General features: G+C 44.2%; 1 protein-coding gene across 2 annotated transcripts in view; it reads left to right on the top strand.

The window, feature by feature from the left end:
• Window positions 1-18,206, top strand: part of Fam20b (FAM20B glycosaminoglycan xylosylkinase) — a 38,902-nt gene extending 20,696 nt beyond the window's left edge. For both annotated transcript variants that reach the window (XM_075988327.1, XM_075988328.1), the window contains exons 4-8: window positions 3,708-3,817; window positions 9,063-9,234; window positions 10,538-10,729; window positions 12,015-12,074; window positions 14,647-18,206. In XM_075988327.1, the coding sequence (XP_075844442.1) occupies window positions 3,708-3,817; window positions 9,063-9,234; window positions 10,538-10,729; window positions 12,015-12,074; window positions 14,647-14,878 (766 nt within the window). In that variant the 3' untranslated portion in view covers window positions 14,879-18,206. The remainder of the gene's footprint in view (window positions 1-3,707; window positions 3,818-9,062; window positions 9,235-10,537; window positions 10,730-12,014; window positions 12,075-14,646) is intronic.
• Window positions 18,207-18,459: the final 253 nt, after the last annotated feature.

Raw genomic sequence — 18,459 nt, 5'->3', positions numbered from 1 at the left:
CTAAACTGGATAAATAAATACTGTAAGTAGTTAAGAAAATAATTGCAGTTACGAGTGCTAATAAATATGAGACAGTTTTCTTGTCACTAGCAATATTTAAAAATCCCTTTGAAGGCCGGGCGGTGGTGGCGTACCTTTAATCCCAGCACCCGGGAGGCAGAGGCAGGCGGATCTCTGTAGTTCGAGGCCAGCCTGGTCTACAAGAGCTAGTTCCAGGACAGGAACCAAAGAGCTACAGAGAAATCCTGTCTCGAAAATCCAAAAAAAAAAAAAAATCCCTTTGAAGGGCTGGAAAGATGGCTCAGTGGTTAAGAGCACTGCTTGCTCTTCCAAAGGTCCTGAGTTCAATTCCCAGCAGCCACATGGTGGCTCACAACCATCTGTAATGAGATCTGGTGCCTTCTACTGTCCTGCAGGCATACATGCAAGCAGAATACTGAGAATACTGTATACGCAATAAATAAATAAATCTTAAAAAAAAATCCCTTTGAAGCCATAGCTCACTGTTTTCACCTGCTGAAATGACAGTTTTTTAAGGATAATGTTTTATTGTTAGTAATATATTGAATTCATATGCTGCTAAAAGCATTGTTAATGTTGTTTTGTATCAGAAAGCTTACTTTCATAGCGTTTGAATGAATAACTATCTTTTAGTGCATATATCTAAGATATTTCTAAGAAGTACTATGAAAATGAAAAAGAAAAAATTATATAGATACGTATTGTACTAGCATTTTTTGGTAGGAAAACTTGATAAGAACTTAGTAACTTTAGATAGGGAAAAATTAAATGAGTGTTTTTAATACTATTTATATTTGCAGTCTTTTAAAGGAACTACATGCAGGGTTGGATACGTCCAACTCCTCATTTAACAGCAGACTAGAATTAGACTGTCCAAACCTGAAAAGAGCCTTACTTCCTCACTTCTGGATCACTATACGCAGCATAGTAAATTTCATCAGTGTAATGTATGTAGAGCAATATATCATTATTTTATTTTGTTACCCCCCCCATTATTGGCAAAATACATCCTTTCATAAAATTAGTTTGTTAAGTAGTGAAGTATTCTCTATATAGGTATGGTTACTATTAAGCCAGGTGTGATGGCTTATTCCTGTAATCCGAGCCCTTGAGAGGCTGAGACGAGAGAATTGCCTTGAATTCACAGGTAGCCTGGGCTACAGTGAGATCCTGTTTAGAAAGAAAGAAGATAAGCCAAATGCATGTGATGTTTATACATACCTGTGTGTTTATGCAACTAAGAGAAAATGCTATTACAAAATGTCAGTTGCTAGGCTTGAGAATTAGGATGATCTTAGTTTCAAGTTCTGAACCTCTAAATTTTCTTTAGGGGATGTTTTTTGTTTCTTTTTTGTTTTTGTTTTTGACCAGGAAATGTCATTTTAAAAGGAAGTAATAGGTGTGGTGGTGTACAACTTTAGTCCCAACTCTTGGAAATCAAAGGCTCTCTGAGTTTGAAGCCACAGTGGTCTACCTAGTGGTTCTAGGTCAGCCAAGGTTGCATAGTAAGACTCTGTCTCAAAAAGCAACAGAGCACCCTGGTATGCCGTGTGACTGGCAGGGAGAGGACTCAACCAAGAGCTGCCTGGGGACTCTAGCATCAGACCATGATACAGCAACAGCTCCAGGTTGTGCCATACATATGGCTGGGGCACGATTCAACCAAGTGCTGCCCGGAGCCTATGGTACGGGACAGTCAGACACTGTGATGGTAAAGTAGTACAGGGTGGGGAGGTGGAAAAGAGAGTGGTGGAGTGGTTCATGGGTTGGGGAGAGAGGCAGGTCTGAAGGAGCGACTGTGGTGAGAAACAGGCTAATGGGAATGACCTGCTTGCCACCTGAGTCCAAAGTGATGCCCAGCCTGGCTATTGCCAAGGGCCAGTCTTGGTCTGAGGCCCTGACCATGACTTGATGTCTGTGGCTCCTGTCATCACTGAAGGCCATGCAGAGGCCTATGGTCTGGGGGCCAGGTAGGTGTCCAAAGGCCATACCGATCTGGGTAGCCTGCTCTGCAACCTGAGCCCATGGTGACATTTGGACCCAGGCTGCTGCTGAGGGTCATGCCTGGGTCTGTGGTCCTACCACAGCCAGGCTCTGTTGATGGTACATGGTACCACCAAAGGCCACATAGATTTCCAAGGTCTAGGTCACAACCTGTGACTGTGTTGGTGTCCAAGGGCTGTGCTGCCATCAGGTCATGCTGAGTTGAGTGGCCAGTACTGTTGACTGGGACCAGGGTATCATCCAGGCCAGGGCTACTACTGAGGGCCATGTCTGGGTCTGTGGCCCTACAGCAGCCAGGGTCTGAGCTGATGTCCATAGCTCCTGAGACCATTAAAGGCCATGTTAGTGCCAGCGGTCTGGGCTGTCACTTAGGACCATAGTGACATCTGAGCCTAGGCTGTGGCCTAGGATCATGTCTGGGTCTGTGGTCCTAGCACAGCCAGGCCCTTGTTGCCACCAAAGGCCACAACCCTTGGGCATGCACTTCACCTGGGCAGCGCACTAGAGCTAATCCAGTTGTCAGGGACACTAGTGAGCTGGCTCTGGGGGCATGAGAACAGCAGAGTTGACCCCATCCCCCCTTGTCTACCATGTGGTGGCATAGGTGAGAGAAAAATGACCTCCCCTTCTGACTCCTTGCTACCCATGGTGGGTGAGAGGGCTAGCTCTGGGATCATGAGAGGTGGAAAACTATACTTGTCCCTTACCAGCTGCAGCACAGTAGAGCTAACCCTGTTGTTAGGACTTAAAGATACTGGTGAGCCAGCCCTGAGGGCCCACCCCAACATCCACCTCATCTAGGATCTATTGGAGTAGCAAAAGGGGATGAACCTACAGATCCAAAACTACAGGATCCCCAAGACACAGGATGACAGGATATCCAAGAGGAGCCCTAGTGAGAGCCCAGAGGCCTTGAACCAGAGCAGCTCATTGCAGGGAACACTCGCAAGTAAAGGTGAAAGGACTGAAGGGTTAATGGTGTTAATCAACAGGCCACACTACAGCTTTCACAATGAGATCTTTCTCCTTTCTTTGTTTGGTTTGTTTGGTGTTTGGTTTTTTCTTTTAAATTTTGGAGGAAAGTTGCAGGAGCAGAAAGGTAGATGAGGGGGACAGGGAATTGAGTGGAACAGGATGCATGACGTGGAATCCAAAAAGAATAAAAGTAGAAAAAACTAAACAAAACAAAAAACAACAAAGAAAATAAAAACAAAGTAAGTATTTTCTAATGTTAGAGACCTCCAAATATGTCCTTATTTAAACTGTCCTTTAGGTGTGTTGTTTTGGTCACTTTGCAGTTTGTCAAAGTTTTATCAAAGCTTTGAACTCATCTGAGTTTAAGCATGGTATTTTCTTATGCGTTGTTAGCATGTATTTCTAGTTCTGATTATGAAAAGTTTCTGCCAGAAACAGGGTACTGTGATAAGCCCCATTTCCCGTCCCCTAGGCATAACAGTTTGACATTTTGCCTAATTGGCCCACTACTTTTTTTGCTGAACTGTTGAATAATGTCCATCTTGACAAACTCATGAACATATGTACCTCTAAAAACCGAGGTTAGCTCACCTACCTACCACCTCCAAAACTTTATGTCTTTAATGGGATTGACCATGAGTTTTGAGACTTAACTTAAAATACCTCCCTAACGATTTCTCTCTTCTCTCTTAAACCTTCAAAACTAGGATTCTGGGTTTCCGCCGAGCTCCCTTGGTGGTTGGCAGATATGTTAATCTGAGGACGGAGATCAAGCCTGTGGCCACGGAGCAGCTGCTGAGCACCTTCCTAACTGTAGGTAAGAGATGATGGAGGATGTTTAGATAGGGGCATGACCAGCAAGTTAGATAATGGGCACCATTGAACTTCCTAGGTGCATCTCTTTCATACTTAAAGAACTCACAGAGTGTGAAAGCCTGCTTTCTTGTTAGTGTAGGAATTAGGTCTAATGGTGAGAATGGGAAATGAGAATTTTCCCCTAATATACACTTCTTAAAGAAGTGAGTCATTTACCAATAGTGAAAGTGGTAACTGTTTCGCTTGATCTTCTAGCTAAGTCTCAAATGCAAGATTTGATACTGTCTGCATATCATTGTCCTGGTTTTGGTTTGGTTTGGTTGGTTTGGTTTGTTTTTTTTCTGAGACAGGGTTTCTCTGTATAATAGTCCTGGCTGTCCTAGAACTCACTTTGTAGACCAGGCTGGCCTTGAACTAACGGGAGATACACCTGCCTCTGCCTCCCAGGTACTGAGATTAAAGGCTTATGCAGCCACTGCCCAGTGGTTAGTTTTTGTACATGTGTTCTCCCGAGAAGTGGGGAAGCCAGAGGCTAGGGAGATGGCTTAACCAGTAAAGTGCTTGCTATGCAAACTTGAGGACCTGAGTTTGGATCCCCATACTCGTGTAAAAGTCCAGATATGGAAGGAGCACCTGTAATTCCAATGCTGTGAAAACGGAGACAGGCAGATCCTTGGAGCTAATTACTCACCCAGTGTAATCAAACTGGTATTAGGCTCCAGGTGCAGTGAGAGACCCAGTCTTAAAAAGTAAGGTGGAGAGCAATTGGGGAAGCTTGCCTGAAGATTAGAGAGTAAAACAGCCCTGCTGGTCAGTCTTTTACATACCAGGCAGTGGTGACACACACCTTTAATCCCAGTAGCCACACTGTTTTGCCATAGAAACTGGGCGGCAGTTATGCACGCCCTTAATCCCAGCCCTAGAGAGGACTATAAAACGGGAGGAGATAGCTCTCACACACAGTCTCATTCTGAGATTCCAAGATCACCATTTTGGTCTGAGGTAGAGGTAAGAGCCAGTGGCTGACTGTTTTGCTTTTCTGATCTTCAGGTTGAACCCCAATATCTGTCTCTGGGTTTTTACTAGTCATGTTACAGCTTTCGATATTCTTGTTTCTATGTGTGTGCCCCTCTGAATAAACATATACACACACTGCATTTGGGCCACTGCTCTTCCTCCAAGGATTAGTTTATAAATCATGGACCTAGGTATGGCTCCCCTGGCCCTGGTTCCCATTATCCTACTGTGATGCAGGGGATCTCCTCAGTCTTGTTCTCATTGGGAGCACGGTAAAACAGTCAGAATTTAGAGGTTCTGTGTTCTCTTGTCTTGGCCTCTTAGTAGTGACTTTTCTGTTGATTCAGTGCTCTGCTACATGGCATAAATATTGAAACAGACATTGAAAAATGAAAATGAACTTTATCTGGCTTTTTACTAGAATGAATAGGATTATATTTGAAAATGAGGTGAAGCAATGCCTATCTAAGAAAAAAATCTACAATATAATACAATATGGAAAACTGATTCCTTTAGACAAGGTGGCAGGAAATTCTAATGTTATGGTTTCTATTGTCATAATTCATTGAAATGCTAAATTTCAGATAGAGGTTAGTGAAAATAAAGTTGTGATTTCATTTCTATCCAGTTCGCTCCACTAGCCCTGAGATAACACTGATCTAGACTAGGACAGAAGATGGACGAGGGATCAGGAATACAGGAGGAGTATGAACTCAGGGGAAGGTGTGCATGGGTTCAGCACTGAGGAGAGAAAGTAGTCAGAACGGGGTCACTGAAGGGCCTAGAAATCATGCTCGGGTCGAGACTTCCCTTGGGCATTGGGAAGCTGTTTAGAGATTCAGAACATGAAGTAATCATATTTGAATTTAGAAAGCTAATTTCGGCAGTATTGTAGAGGGTGAATAGTGATGGGGAGAAGGAGAAGACGAGAGCCCTGGCGGACTGTAGAAGTGGTTTCAAGAGACAGAACTAGGATAAGGATGAGGTACAGTGGTGAACTGGAATATGAACAGCGAGATGAACGTCTCAGTCGGAGGAGCAATAAGCAGGAAGGAAAACTTAGGAATGACTCCACATTTCTAGATTGGATAATCGAGTGACTATAGAAGCAGTTAACTAAGGGTGTGTGGATAAGAATACTGTGCAGAAAGAAGTGATGCTAACAGAGAAAAGGCCGAGATGGAAACCTAGATCTGAGAGCTCACCCGAGCAGAGTGAGGAGAACTTCACTCAGAAAAGCAGTTTCCAGAGTCGAGCATGTCCAGGAAGTGGTCAGAGGCCAGAGGCTGGGCTCACCGAGTGTAATGGAGATACGAAGTCAGGAAGGCAGTTAGTCATTATTCAGAGTGGTAGATGCTGTTTTGATTGTCTAAGCATTGACATAGGCATGTTTCCTTTTCACCATCTGACAGTGGAGGAACGAGCATGCTTGGAGACTGTAATCTCATGCTCAGCATCGTGCAGCTTCTTACTGAAATAGCTTCTGTTTCAGGGGCTGGGACTATAGCTCATGAGAGCACTGACTAGGCTGTATGTGCAGCTTGAATTTTAGTGAATATAGTCACATTACTCTCATAGACAATTAATTTACCTTACCTGTAGCAATATATGAGAGTTGTGCCCCACCCCCTGCACTATCATTAATAATGCAGCCTGAGCCAGGCAATGGTGGTGTACACTTTTAATCCCAGCACTCAGGAGGCAGAGGCAGGTGGTTCTATTGAGTTTTGAGGTCAGCCTGGTCTACAAAGTAAGTTCCAGGACTACACAGAGAAGCCCTGTCTCAAAACAAAAACATCAATAATAATAATGTATCCTGAAACTTTTTGGGCTTTTTGTTTGTTTCATATGTAACATCTGTTATTTGTGTAAGAGCCATTTGTATTTTCTGTCAACTATCTTTTGTGTGCACATGTGTTTGTGGAGGCTAGAGGGCAGCTTGGCTGCTGTTTCTCAGGCATATCTTCCTTGTGTTGTTTTTGAGACAGGGTATAGATGGAAATTTCTGTCCCATCTGGTTCCAACAGCCGTTTAGTCCCAAATTAACACACAGAAGCTTATATTAATTATAAACTGTTTGACCTATTGCTCAGGTTTATTACTAACTAGCTCTTACAACTTAAATTAACCCATAATTCTTTTTTTAACCCATAATTCTTACCTATGTTTAGCCATGCAGCTTGGGACCTTTGCTCCATAAGGCATTCTCGTCTTACTTCCTCTGTGTCTGGCTTGCAACTGCATTTCTGCCTTTCCTCTAATCTGGTCACCTGCCTATACTTTCTGCCTGTCTGCTGGCCAGTCAGTGTTTTGTTAAATCAGTACAAGTACATCTTTACAGTGTGTAAGAGCATTATCCCACAGCTACACAGTCTTTCCCTGACACGGGGCTCCCCAACTGGGCTGGCTTCCTAGCAAAGCCTAGAGATCTACTTCTTTCCACTTGCTTTTATTTCCCAGGTCAAGCAAAGTATGTACTACACAGAACCTAATCAATTATAGCACACCCCCAAAGCTGTTATATCACCCTCTCTACCTTAATATCTCTCTCTCTCTCTCTCTCTCTCTCTCTCTCTCTCTCTCTCTCTCTCTCTCTCTCTCTCTCTCTCTCTTCTTGAGACTGAGTTTCTCTTTGTATCCTTGACTGTCCTGAAACTCACTCTGTAAACCAGGCTGGCCTGGAACTCAGAGAAACACCTGCCTTTGGCTCTTGTGCTGGGATTAAAGGCACGCACTATCACTACCCAGCAACTTTAAGATTATAAATTTAACTTGATTACATTGGAAATACTAACATTTTAGAGTAGAAATAGACAAAGACTATTTTAAATGTCATAAGGAGTAAAGAACTGTGAAAATGATCCTAAAATAAGAGCAAAGAGAAAGAGCCTCATGTCCTTGGGATGGTGTCATTCTCTGAGCCCTTCCTTACAGCTGGTGACGTCAGTATAGTCCAGACACATCAGTATCTTCCCTGACTCAGCCCTGGAGGCAGCTACTTGTTCAGTGAGTGCCCCCCTCCTTTACTATAGTATCAAAATGGTCTTTAGAAAGTGATAGGTGAAGCTGGGTCTTGTAGTATAAGCTTTAATTCCAGGTGTTTGTGGGGTTGAGGCAGGAAGCCTTGTAAGTTCAAGGCCTGCCTCAAAACGAGGACTGGGTATATACATCAGTGCTAGAGTACTTGCCTGGTATATATGAGGCTCTATCACCACAAGAAGAAAGGGAGAAGAACAGGGAACCAATGTTTCAGTAAGTCCTGGATCTCATTGTTTCTAGGTTCTGTTGAAGGGCATAGTAGGAAATACAGGTTTATATACACAGGCACAAATGCACATACACACATCTGTGCCATTATCTCTGGGTGTGTATTAAAACTAGTATCTGGGTCTGGAAAAGCCTGGGATAAAACCGGACTCTCTGAACATAGCGGACAATGAGGACTACTGAGAACTCAAGAACAATGGCAATGGGTTTCTGATCCTACTGCACGCACTGGCTTTGTGGGAGCCTAGGCAGGTTGGATGCTCAACTTACTAGACCTGGATGGAGGTGGGGGTTCCTTGGACTTCCCACAGGACAGGGAACCCTGATTGCTTTTCGGGCTGGGGGGAGACTTAATTGGGGGAGGGGGAGGGAAATGGGAGGCGGCGGCGGGGAAGAGACAGAAATCTTTAATAAATAAATAAATAAATAAATAAATAAAAGAACTTTAATGATCTAAAAAAAAAAAACTAGTATCTGATTCTAATTCATGGCAGGGTTTACTCTGACCATCTTTTCTTCCTTCTCCATCTGTGAGGAACCTAGTTCCCATTATCCTCAGTGTATTTGCCTACCTGTTCCTGCTCCCCCATATGTGACCAGACTCTCTCCTCTGGGTACTTTGGCCAAAATCTCAGCTTTGATAAAGAACACGAAGACATTGTTTCCATTAATTCTTTTGAGTTGAGAGCAAATCTGTGATGGAGGCTCACTTCTGGGAGAGAGGCTGGGTATAAGGAGACACAGGAAGATTTGCTTTCTAGTATATAACGTTTCATTCATTGGAGATTGTTTTATGCTGTCTGCTCTTTTTACCTATATAGGAAAACATGCATGAAATGGACCAACATCAGGATTTTAATTTTCGTGTTGCCTGTTTACTTAGCTGTTTGATCTTGTTTGGGGGAGAATTTGGGTTCTTAATTTTCTTCTTTAAGTATATCTGACTCATTTCTGCCCTGCAGGGAACAATACATGTTTCTATGGGAAGTGCTATTACTGTCGAGAAACAGAGCCAGCGTGTGCTGATGGAGACATGATGGAGGGATCCATCACACTGTGGCTTCCAGATGTGTGGCCTCTACAGAAACATCGACACCCGTGGGGCAGGACTTACCGAGAGGGCAAATTGGCTAGGTAAAGGCTCCTGTGTGCCTGACTTAATTCTTTGCTGTACCGCTCCAGTTGCCCTTCCTGAATAGGAGCCAGCCATCTGTCCATTGGCTTTACTCTCACCACTTTATACATCATGCTCTTGGACTGTACAGAACGCCAGTCCTGTCTGTACAACCTCTCAGGACACCTTTGGAATCTCAGTGGACATGGCTCCACAAGTCTTAAATTCTGTATGCCTGCAACACTAGCGTCACTTGGATGATGACAAGGTCTGGCACTATTTTGAGCTTATCCAGTGGATAAGTGGATCACAGTGGCCTCTTTGGTATCTTGATGGTTGAACACAGAGGTTTAGCCTGGGATGGACAGTCTTGCAGGTTCCTGAGATGCCTCCAGCTACTTTCTTTTTTTTTTCTTTTTTTTTTAATTTTTTTTATTTTTAATGGTGCTAGTTTTTTCAGCAAGCGTACCTTTCTTGCCTTGAACTTTATATGTACTTCTTTCCTGGTTCAACTACAAGCTTTTTAGAGCTTTCTACCCTGCATTTTGATTCCACTTCTCACAGTAAATATGGCTAAAAGCAGCCAGTAATTCTCACTCTGCTGCCTTGAAATTGCCTCTACCATATAAGCCTTTGTAGAGAGTTTCAGGGTAAGTACAAAACATAGACAGATTTTCTTGAGAATGTAACATAAGCTTCTAGTCTACTTCCCAGTGAGGTGCCTGTTCCATCTCAAACCTGTCAGTACAGCTTTGACTAACTGTATTCCTACCAGAACCTCCCAGAAATGTGTGTTTCCAGCATTCTCTGCTTTCCTTAGCTTGCTTCTCTAAACTTTTCTAACTTTGCAAACCAATTCCAAAGACCTTTGAATCTCGCTGTCAGAGATAGTCACAACAATGAACCTATCTTGGTGCCAATTTTCTTCATTAACTTTCCGTCACTAGCAAAATGCCGAATGTTTTAAAAGAAGAAAGGTTCTTTTAGCTCACAGTTTCTAAAGTTTTAGCCCAGCTTGGTTTGCTCTCTTGTGTTGAGACTTATGGTCATACAGTATCAAGGCAGCACATCCGCTACGGAGAAAAGCTGTTCTCCTCATGGTGGCTAGGAAGCAGACAATGAGAAGGAAGGCCAGGGTAGCCAGATCCTCCTTCTAGGCTTGTTCTCAACTGCTCAGCTTCCTACCACAAGGCCCCACCTCCTAATAATATCACAGCTGGCAACCAAACTTAGCATGTGGCTTTTGTAGGACTCTTAGGAGCTAAACTCTATAGTCAGGTGTAGCTGGCACTCAGTAACCCTTGTGACGCCGCTTGTCTCCAGGTGGGAATACGATGAGAGCTACTGCGATGCTGTGAAGAAAACGTCCCCCTATGACTCAGGCCCACGCCTCTTGGACATCATTGACACCGCTGTCTTTGATTACTTGATTGGCAATGCCGACCGCCATCACTATGAAAGCTTTCAAGATGATGAAGGCGCTAGCATGCTTATTCTTCTTGATAATGCCAAAAGGTATAGCAGGACTATGTTGTTGGTGTCTGTGTGAAAGAGTACATTCTCTAGGGTAGGTGACCTTTCAAATACACATACTGCCATAAATCAACTTGTAGGAATGAAATGCATATTTCAGTTCATGGTTTCAGAGGTTTGTTGGCTTCATTGCTTTTGGGCCTGTGATGAGGCAGAATCATCACGTCTGGGAGCACATTTAGAGCAAAGCTGCTGGCCTCGTGGCGTTTGGGAAACAGAACAACAAGAAAAAGGTCAGGGTCCCAAAATCCCCATCAAGAATGCACGCCAGTGGCCTGATTTCCTTCCACTGGACCCCACCTACTGAAGACTTCTTTACCTCTCTACAGTGCTACAGCTGGCAACTAGTGCCTTAGATGAGCCTGGGGATTGGGGTGGGAGGACTTGGGATCAAAACTATCCTGGACTTAGCCTTTTTATAGCCTTGCATTGGGGATTAAGTTGCAACAAGAGTTTGTGGGCCGCAGAAATATTCAAAGGATAGCAGCTGCTTTGCCTGCACTATTGTTAGGGCTAGAGGCTTCTCCAGTCATTAAGGAGAGATTCCAGGAAAAGAACGGAAGGCACCAGGCAGTGGTGGCTCACACCTTTAATACTTGGGAGGCAGGGGCAGGAAAATCTCTATGAATTTGAGACCAGCCTGATCTACAGAGCAAGTTCCAGAACAGACAAAGAAACACTGACTGTCTTGAAAAAAAAAAAAGTGAAAGTGTGACCATTTCCCCCAGAATCACCTTTTCATTCCTAATGAAATACCATTTTTGTATCTGCTTTGAGTGGGTTCTGTCTCAACCTCTGAAAGCCCCTGGGCAGTTTTTCTGGTTTGAAGCTGCCAACACCTTTGCTTACAGGAATATGGTTTCGTGATTCTGGAAGTAAATGTTCCCCTGCCTTCTAGGGGACTCTGGCAGGGATCCCAAGCCTGGCGTTCTCTCTGCATCTCTTACAGGTGTACAGACTTAGGATTTCTGCCTTCTCCCTCTGCACTGGGAGTTCACAGAGTGACACCACAGCTGTGGTCCAGCATCTTGTAGCATCTTGTTCCTTGTTACATGAGTTTGTTTGCTGTTTGATACTTTAGTTCAGACTGTTAATGATCCTGTGTCTAATTAGTGATGCCTGGCTTATTTTTAATTTAAATTATTTAAGCTGTTGGAGCATGAAATTATCTAGGATCACAGTTGGGTTTTTACAGCATATGTTCTTACTTTGATGCTGAAGGGAGCAAACACTTGCACCTAATTCACTGTCTTAATTTAATTTTCAGCTTTGGGAACCCCTCGCTGGATGAGAGAAGCATTCTTGCCCCTCTCTATCAGTGTTGCATGTAAGTAATGCCCAGCAGGTGTGTCTGCTGCATTGCTTCCTTCAGGTTCAGGTCCAGTCCATCCGTTTCCTTGACCTTAAAACATCCTGGTTGCTTTTTCTACATCTACAGACCTGTACACCCTGACAGAGCTGAGGGGAGCACAGAGGCGGCTCACCCAAAGCTCAGAATTTGTTTTGAGTTTGTAGTATCTAAGTCATGTGTGTGTGTTTGGCTTCTTATCCCTACCACATACTAAAAATAATCTAGTTTGGCTTTAACCCCAGCACCTAGAGCGCAAAAGCGGGTGGATCTCTGTGAATTTGAGGCTACCTGGTCTACAGAGTGAGTTCCAGGCCAGCCAGGCTACAGACTAAACCAATCTCAAAAAAAAAAATTAATAGTTTTTTAAAAAAATCTGTTAGAAACTGTATTCTCAGTTGCTACATCTGGTTTACCATTTGGTTTCAAGTCCTGCCCCCTGGAGTTTATATATCTTAGTTTGAAATTATCTAATCCAAAAATAACTTCCTCTATTTAATATGTGATTTAAATATATTAGAGAATAAAGAAATCGAGAAGTAGATCAAGAAAATGAAGTAAAGTCTGCCCTAGGAGCTCATGCTTCTGGTCCCTGCTCCTGGACTGATTTTGAAGTTTGCACATCAAGAACCAGCAGGATTTGCCTCATTTGTCTGTGAAAGCAGATCTGGGAAAACTCTAGTCCTAGTCAGCCCATAAACATAGCCCCTGCAGCTTTGCCTTTATTCTCTTTTTCCCTTGTCTGTCTGTCTGGTTTCCAGTACTAGGACTACATCCAGGTCTTGTGCCTACAAGCAAGTATTTTACCGCTGAGCTACACTCCACCCTCACTCTCCGCACACACAAACTTATGCTGTTGTATGTGTGCAAGTATGTGTGTAGGCTAGAGGGCAGTCTTGGTGCCATCCTCAGGAACTGTCCACCAAGGTCTTTCATTGCCCTGGAACTCATCAAGTAGGCTAGGCTGGCTGGCCATTAAGCCCCAGGGATCCCCGTGTCTCCATCTCCCTGACTCCAGGTTTGCAAGTAGGTCCCACTATGCCCAGTGTCTTTTTACATGAACTGTGGGGATCAGCTCAAGTCCTTGTGCTTGCAGAGCTCTTTACTGACTGAGCTCTTCAGCCCACCCATCTCCGTCCATCTGTCCTCTTCCTTTGTTTCTTCACAGGGTCTCACTATACAGCCTAGGCTGCCTTCAAAGTCCTCTGTTTCTTCACAGGGTCTCACTATATAGCCTAGGCTGCCTTCAAAGTCCTTTGTTTCTTCACAGGGTCTCCCTATACAGCCTAGGCTGCCTTCAAAGTCCTCTGTTTCTTCACAGGGTCTCACTATATAGCCTAGGCTGCCTTCAAAGTCCCAGCACCCTTGCTTCAGTCCTCCAAGTGCCAGGATTACATCCAGTCTGTGCCACCGTGCTCGGCCTTTTCTTTTTCAGTAAGAAACAGAGTTCTTTAGAAAGTCACATTTACTTACCTGGGCAGTACTTCTCCTTACTGAGATTGGAAAGCTGAGAGTACGTAGAATACAGACAGTCAGCACTGGTGTCACGATCTGCAGAGGAAGAGGTGGCTCTGCTAAGCCTCTGGGCCACCTTCAAGGCACATTGTGGACCCACAGAGTGACTCAGATTGGGCACGTGCCATACTGGTCTCTGTCCTGAAAACCCTGGCTGTCCTGGAACTCACTCTGTAGACCAGTCTGACCTCGAACTCACTGAGAACCACCTACCTCTGCCTCCTGAGTGCTGGGATTAAAGGTGTCCGCCATCATCTCTTGGCAAAAGAAGAGATATTTTTAGAGTAAATATTTTTCTATTATTAATGGTAGAATTTTTTAAATCCAGAAATATTTGAATAATAAAGTTACAATCACCCCTGAGCATCTGCGATAACTCCTGTAACATAAAGTTCGCTCTAATCCTGTAGTTTCATCACTGATCATGCAGGTTAGTTTCCCTACAAACAGGCAGTGAGTTTTTCTCACTGACTTTCTCAGCTCTAATGTAGTTGTCATGGACATTTCCCCATGCCACTCAGTTTTCAAACTTTTTGTTTGTTTGTTTGTTTGTTTGTTTGTTTTTCGAGACAGGGTTTCTCTGTGGTTTTGGAGCCTGTCCTGGAACTAGCTCTGTAGACCAGGCTGGTCTCAAACTCACAGAGATCCGCCTGCCTCTGCCTCCCGAGTGCTGGGATTAAAGGCATGCGCCACCACCGCCCGGCGAGTTTTCAAACTTTTTAATGGCTGCATGGTATTCCCTGATGTGTCAGCCATAATCTGAAGTATGTCTCACTTGGTAGACATTTCGATTGCTTCAGTTCTCTCCTTACCGTAGTGAATGTGTACAGATCTTTGTACGAATCTCTAATTACTCCCCAAATTTACAGCATGGCAGTGCGGCTTACTTCTATTACAGAGCTTAAGTCTGAAATAGAAGTGGTACTTTTTTTAGTTGAAATATTTTACATGATTTTAAATGCCTTCCCTACTACCCAAGCTTTACTGAGTGTGATGGAAGAATGTTCTGTAACTTCTTTAAAACTCTGTCCTCCAGCATTCGGGTCTCAACCTGGAATAGACTCAACTACCTAAAGAACGGAGTGCTAAAGTCTGCCTTAAAATCTGCCATGGCCCACGACCCCATCTCCCCTGTGCTCTCTGATCCACACTTGGACACTGTAGACCAGCGGCTCCTCAATGTCCTTGCCACCGTCAAGCAGTGCACTGACCAGTTTGGGATGGACACGGTGCTGGTGGAAGACAGGATGCCGCTCTCCCACTTGTAACCCACAACGTGAAACAAGTGGAACTGGTTTTTACGAAGATAGAGAAACAGCACAATCAATTCCAAATGGCATGTGAGGGCCTGGAAGTGGCCAGCAGCGGGTTCTGGTGGTAGAAGACAGGGCAGCCCTGGGAGTGCCTGGTGTTTTCTGCAGTGTTGTCGTGGACGCTTGTCTGCAGAATCACCTGGAGTCCTCGGCAGTTGACCCTTCAAGCAGCAAGCACCAGGTCTGGTCAGTCTTATTCCCACTCCAAAGGACAAGCAGGTGTGGCACTGGCTAAGGAATTGGTTCGAGAGTGTGTATGTCTACGGTGAACTTTGCCGTCCTTTCTCTACACCCATGGATTCTGTAGATCACTTTGCAGTTCCTTGTGTCTTAAAAACAAAACAAAAAAGGCAGAACTAGTCAGACTGGAAAATGTACTGTTCCTCCATAGTGGCATCAACAAAATAGCACAGTCTGATGGAGGGGGAGAAGGGCAGGACGATGTTGGGGCTCTTAGCTATTGAGTGCTGTGGTTTTGACATCTCAGGGAAGAGAAGAGGGAGGGGCTTACTCTGTAGAACCAGGAAGATGATTGGCTTATTGAAAAACAGCTTCCCCTGAGTTTAGGTTCTTGGATATGTCCAAAGCAAACACTCATCCTCCAGTCTGTTCAAATAACCAGAATTATCTCTGGAGGAAATATGATTACAACCCAAGCATGGTCCCCTATGAACACTAATTTACTTCCACGTCCACCTTTTGCCCAAAGTAGCAGAACAAGCTGAAGTAATTCAAGTTAGGTGCCTGTGATCCCTTCATCCTCAGTTTTCCTCCCTCCCCCCTTTTCTTGCATCAGCATTATTTATTTTGAAGGATACTATAGGCTCTCACTCTAGCCCATGCTGGTCTGGAACTTAATATGTAACCCAGGCTGGCTCTAAACTGGCAGCAATCCTCCTGCCTCAGCCTTCCACGTGCTAGGATTATAAGTATGAACAAGCATGCCCAGCTCTCCTTTCTCTTTTCAGGTGTGAGGCATTTAATCAGTGATGCTGCTGTTTCTAGGAGGTGGTGGCTTGTCTGTGCCTTCTTATGAGAATGCGCCCTGCTAGTAGCTGGCTGGAGCTTGAGGCGGGGGTCCTGGAGGTAGCGGAGTGAAAAATGATAAGCCTTCTGAGCCTTGAAACTGAGGAGACTACCACAAAGAGCCTCAATATTTTTGGTTCATATCAAATCCAAATTCTATTCTTCAAACCTCATTTGGTGTAGTAGAATTCTTCCATCTCCTTGAAGTTGAGGTTTAGTTCTGTATTCTAGCGAAGTCATTTCACATGTAAGCAGCTGTGGTAAATTCCAGGACTAGGGACATGTCCACACTCCGAGAGCTGTGTGTTCCCTCCGCCTCTTGTGTGGTTCTGGACTTCTGTAAGACCAGCCTTCCAGTGCTTTCCTTGACATTCAGTGCCAGCCATGGAGCCTGGCTTGAGGCAGCTACCTTCCGAGGGTAAGACCCCAGGTTTCTCATGGTGAAACCTAGTAACCTATAACAACTTTTAAAAGGCGTGGAGTTAGGAACATTTGCACATTTTATGTGCATTTTGAGGTAGATTAAGGAATAGGCTGCGTTTTTTAAAACTCGGATATTGAACTTAATAAAACAAATATTAGCACAAAACACTGTAATAGTGTTAGCAAAAGGAGGTATTGAGTCCAGTTTCCAGGCCACTTGCAGATTCACAGTTGAATTTGAGATTAATGTGGTTAGACTTGCGAAAGTGGGAGCCAACAGATGGCTGCAGTCAGCCCTCCCCTCAGTGTTGACTGGGCTGTGGGTCAGCACTCTGTCCACTGGTGCAGTGAGTGACAAGGAGCCTCACTTGTAACGTTGAAGGCACGAGATTCTTCTGAGGAAAAGAGCAGGCAGAAAAGCTGCTCTGAAAAAAAATTAGAGAAAAGCCATTCGCGCTTTTTTTCACACTCATGGCATTAGGAGGTACTCAGACCCACAGTGGATAAAGTTAGAATTGAGACACAGCGATTAGAATATAAACCTGTGTTCTAAGGTGGAGTTGGGTTAAGGTAGGAAAGGTGTATTTGGGTGAATCTTGGCATGATGGGTGGGGCTGTGGACCAGCCATAAGCTTCTAGCCCCAAATTTATAGACACAAAGTTCTGTTGGGGGAAATAAGACAGATACATTTTTCAAAGGTGTTGTGACTCTGGCCTCTTCTGGGGTCATTTTAGCGTTAGGGCTGTCATAATCAAGTCACCAGAGGATTTTGTCAGTTCTAGAGCACATTTGCCAACCGACCATCTGCAGAACAAGCCAGAACCCATTGCTGGCTCCTCGTTTGCTCCCACCTCTTTAGTTGCAAAGGGAAATTTGGATATAGAATTTATATTCCCCAAACTGTCCCTTAGTCTCAGGCTGCATTGTGCTTTGGGGAGGACTATAAGTAAGTCTCTTTCAAAACAGTAGGCTCCAGTGTGCTGGAGACGAATGGTATTTTTAAAGTATGTTTACCTGTTTGCACTTAGGGTTAAGTGTCAAACTAAATTTTAGGAAGAAAATGGAAGAATTCAGGTACCTTTATTACATTCTTTTAGCAGAGTGAACCCTGACAGCTTCTCTACTTTCCCAGTGCTGGGGACAGCATTGTCATCCAAAGGCTTCATGTTTTCTTTCAGACACTCACACTTTGGCTCTCCCTCTCCATGCACCACATTCCTTCAGCCTCCCTTCTCACCCCTCCCTGGATCCCTCTGATCAGCACATGACCTTCTCTTATGATCATAGGACAGCTGCTGTCAGCAAGCCCCCCTTTTGCAGCCTGGGATCCAGGCTCAGCACAGGTGGGTAGAGGTGTTGAGGGTAATGAGGCCGTGTGTGCATTCTGCCAAGGAAAATAGATTTACTTTGACACAAGGAAATACTGACATTGAGAAAGGACTTGGCCGGTAAAGATTAGCATGTTCATCAGCGTCTGCTGAGCCAGGGACCTGACTGTGAAACGTGCTCCCTGGGGAGGCTGGCTTTTCTCCCCTCTAGTTCTCTAGTCTGGGTGGTGAGTGGGGCTGGGTACTGCACTGTCACAGTGTTTAGGAGCTAAGGTGATCCTCATAAACTATTGGGGGAAGCTGGGAATAACTTACTGGGAAGCTAATTTATTTGTCTAAAGGGTGGTGTAGGTTTCATTGCCCTCTTGTTTGATCTGCCTAGGATTTCCTCTTGGAGCTGTTGTGCAGACAGAGGTTGTACTTGGTAAGACACCAAACAAATTTCTAATGTGTTCTATGGGTTTCAATCTGAAAAAAAATAAAGATTTTAATATATATTATTGTATCATGTTTTCCTATTAATACTTTTTTCCCCCCTGGTGATTCCTACTCCATTTTTCTACCTGTTCTAAGGGAAAATGTTACATCTTTTGCCTCTACTTAAACTTTCTTAGGGATTGTTTCATAGGGCTTCCTCGATATTTAGTTAGCTCCTTTGTCGAAGCTTCTTGTGAGGTGAAATCCTGAGTAGGACTTGGCAGAACAGTGTGCTACAAGCAGGAAGAAAAAGCTGGTTCCCCTGATTCTTAGGACATCCA

Source organism: Microtus pennsylvanicus, chromosome 10 (genome assembly GCF_037038515.1).
Source record: "Microtus pennsylvanicus isolate mMicPen1 chromosome 10, mMicPen1.hap1, whole genome shotgun sequence".
Lineage (NCBI taxonomy): Eukaryota > Metazoa > Chordata > Mammalia > Rodentia > Cricetidae > Microtus > Microtus pennsylvanicus.
The sequence above is the reverse complement of the archived record's forward strand: the minus strand, read 5'-3'. Positions and strand labels throughout refer to the sequence as shown.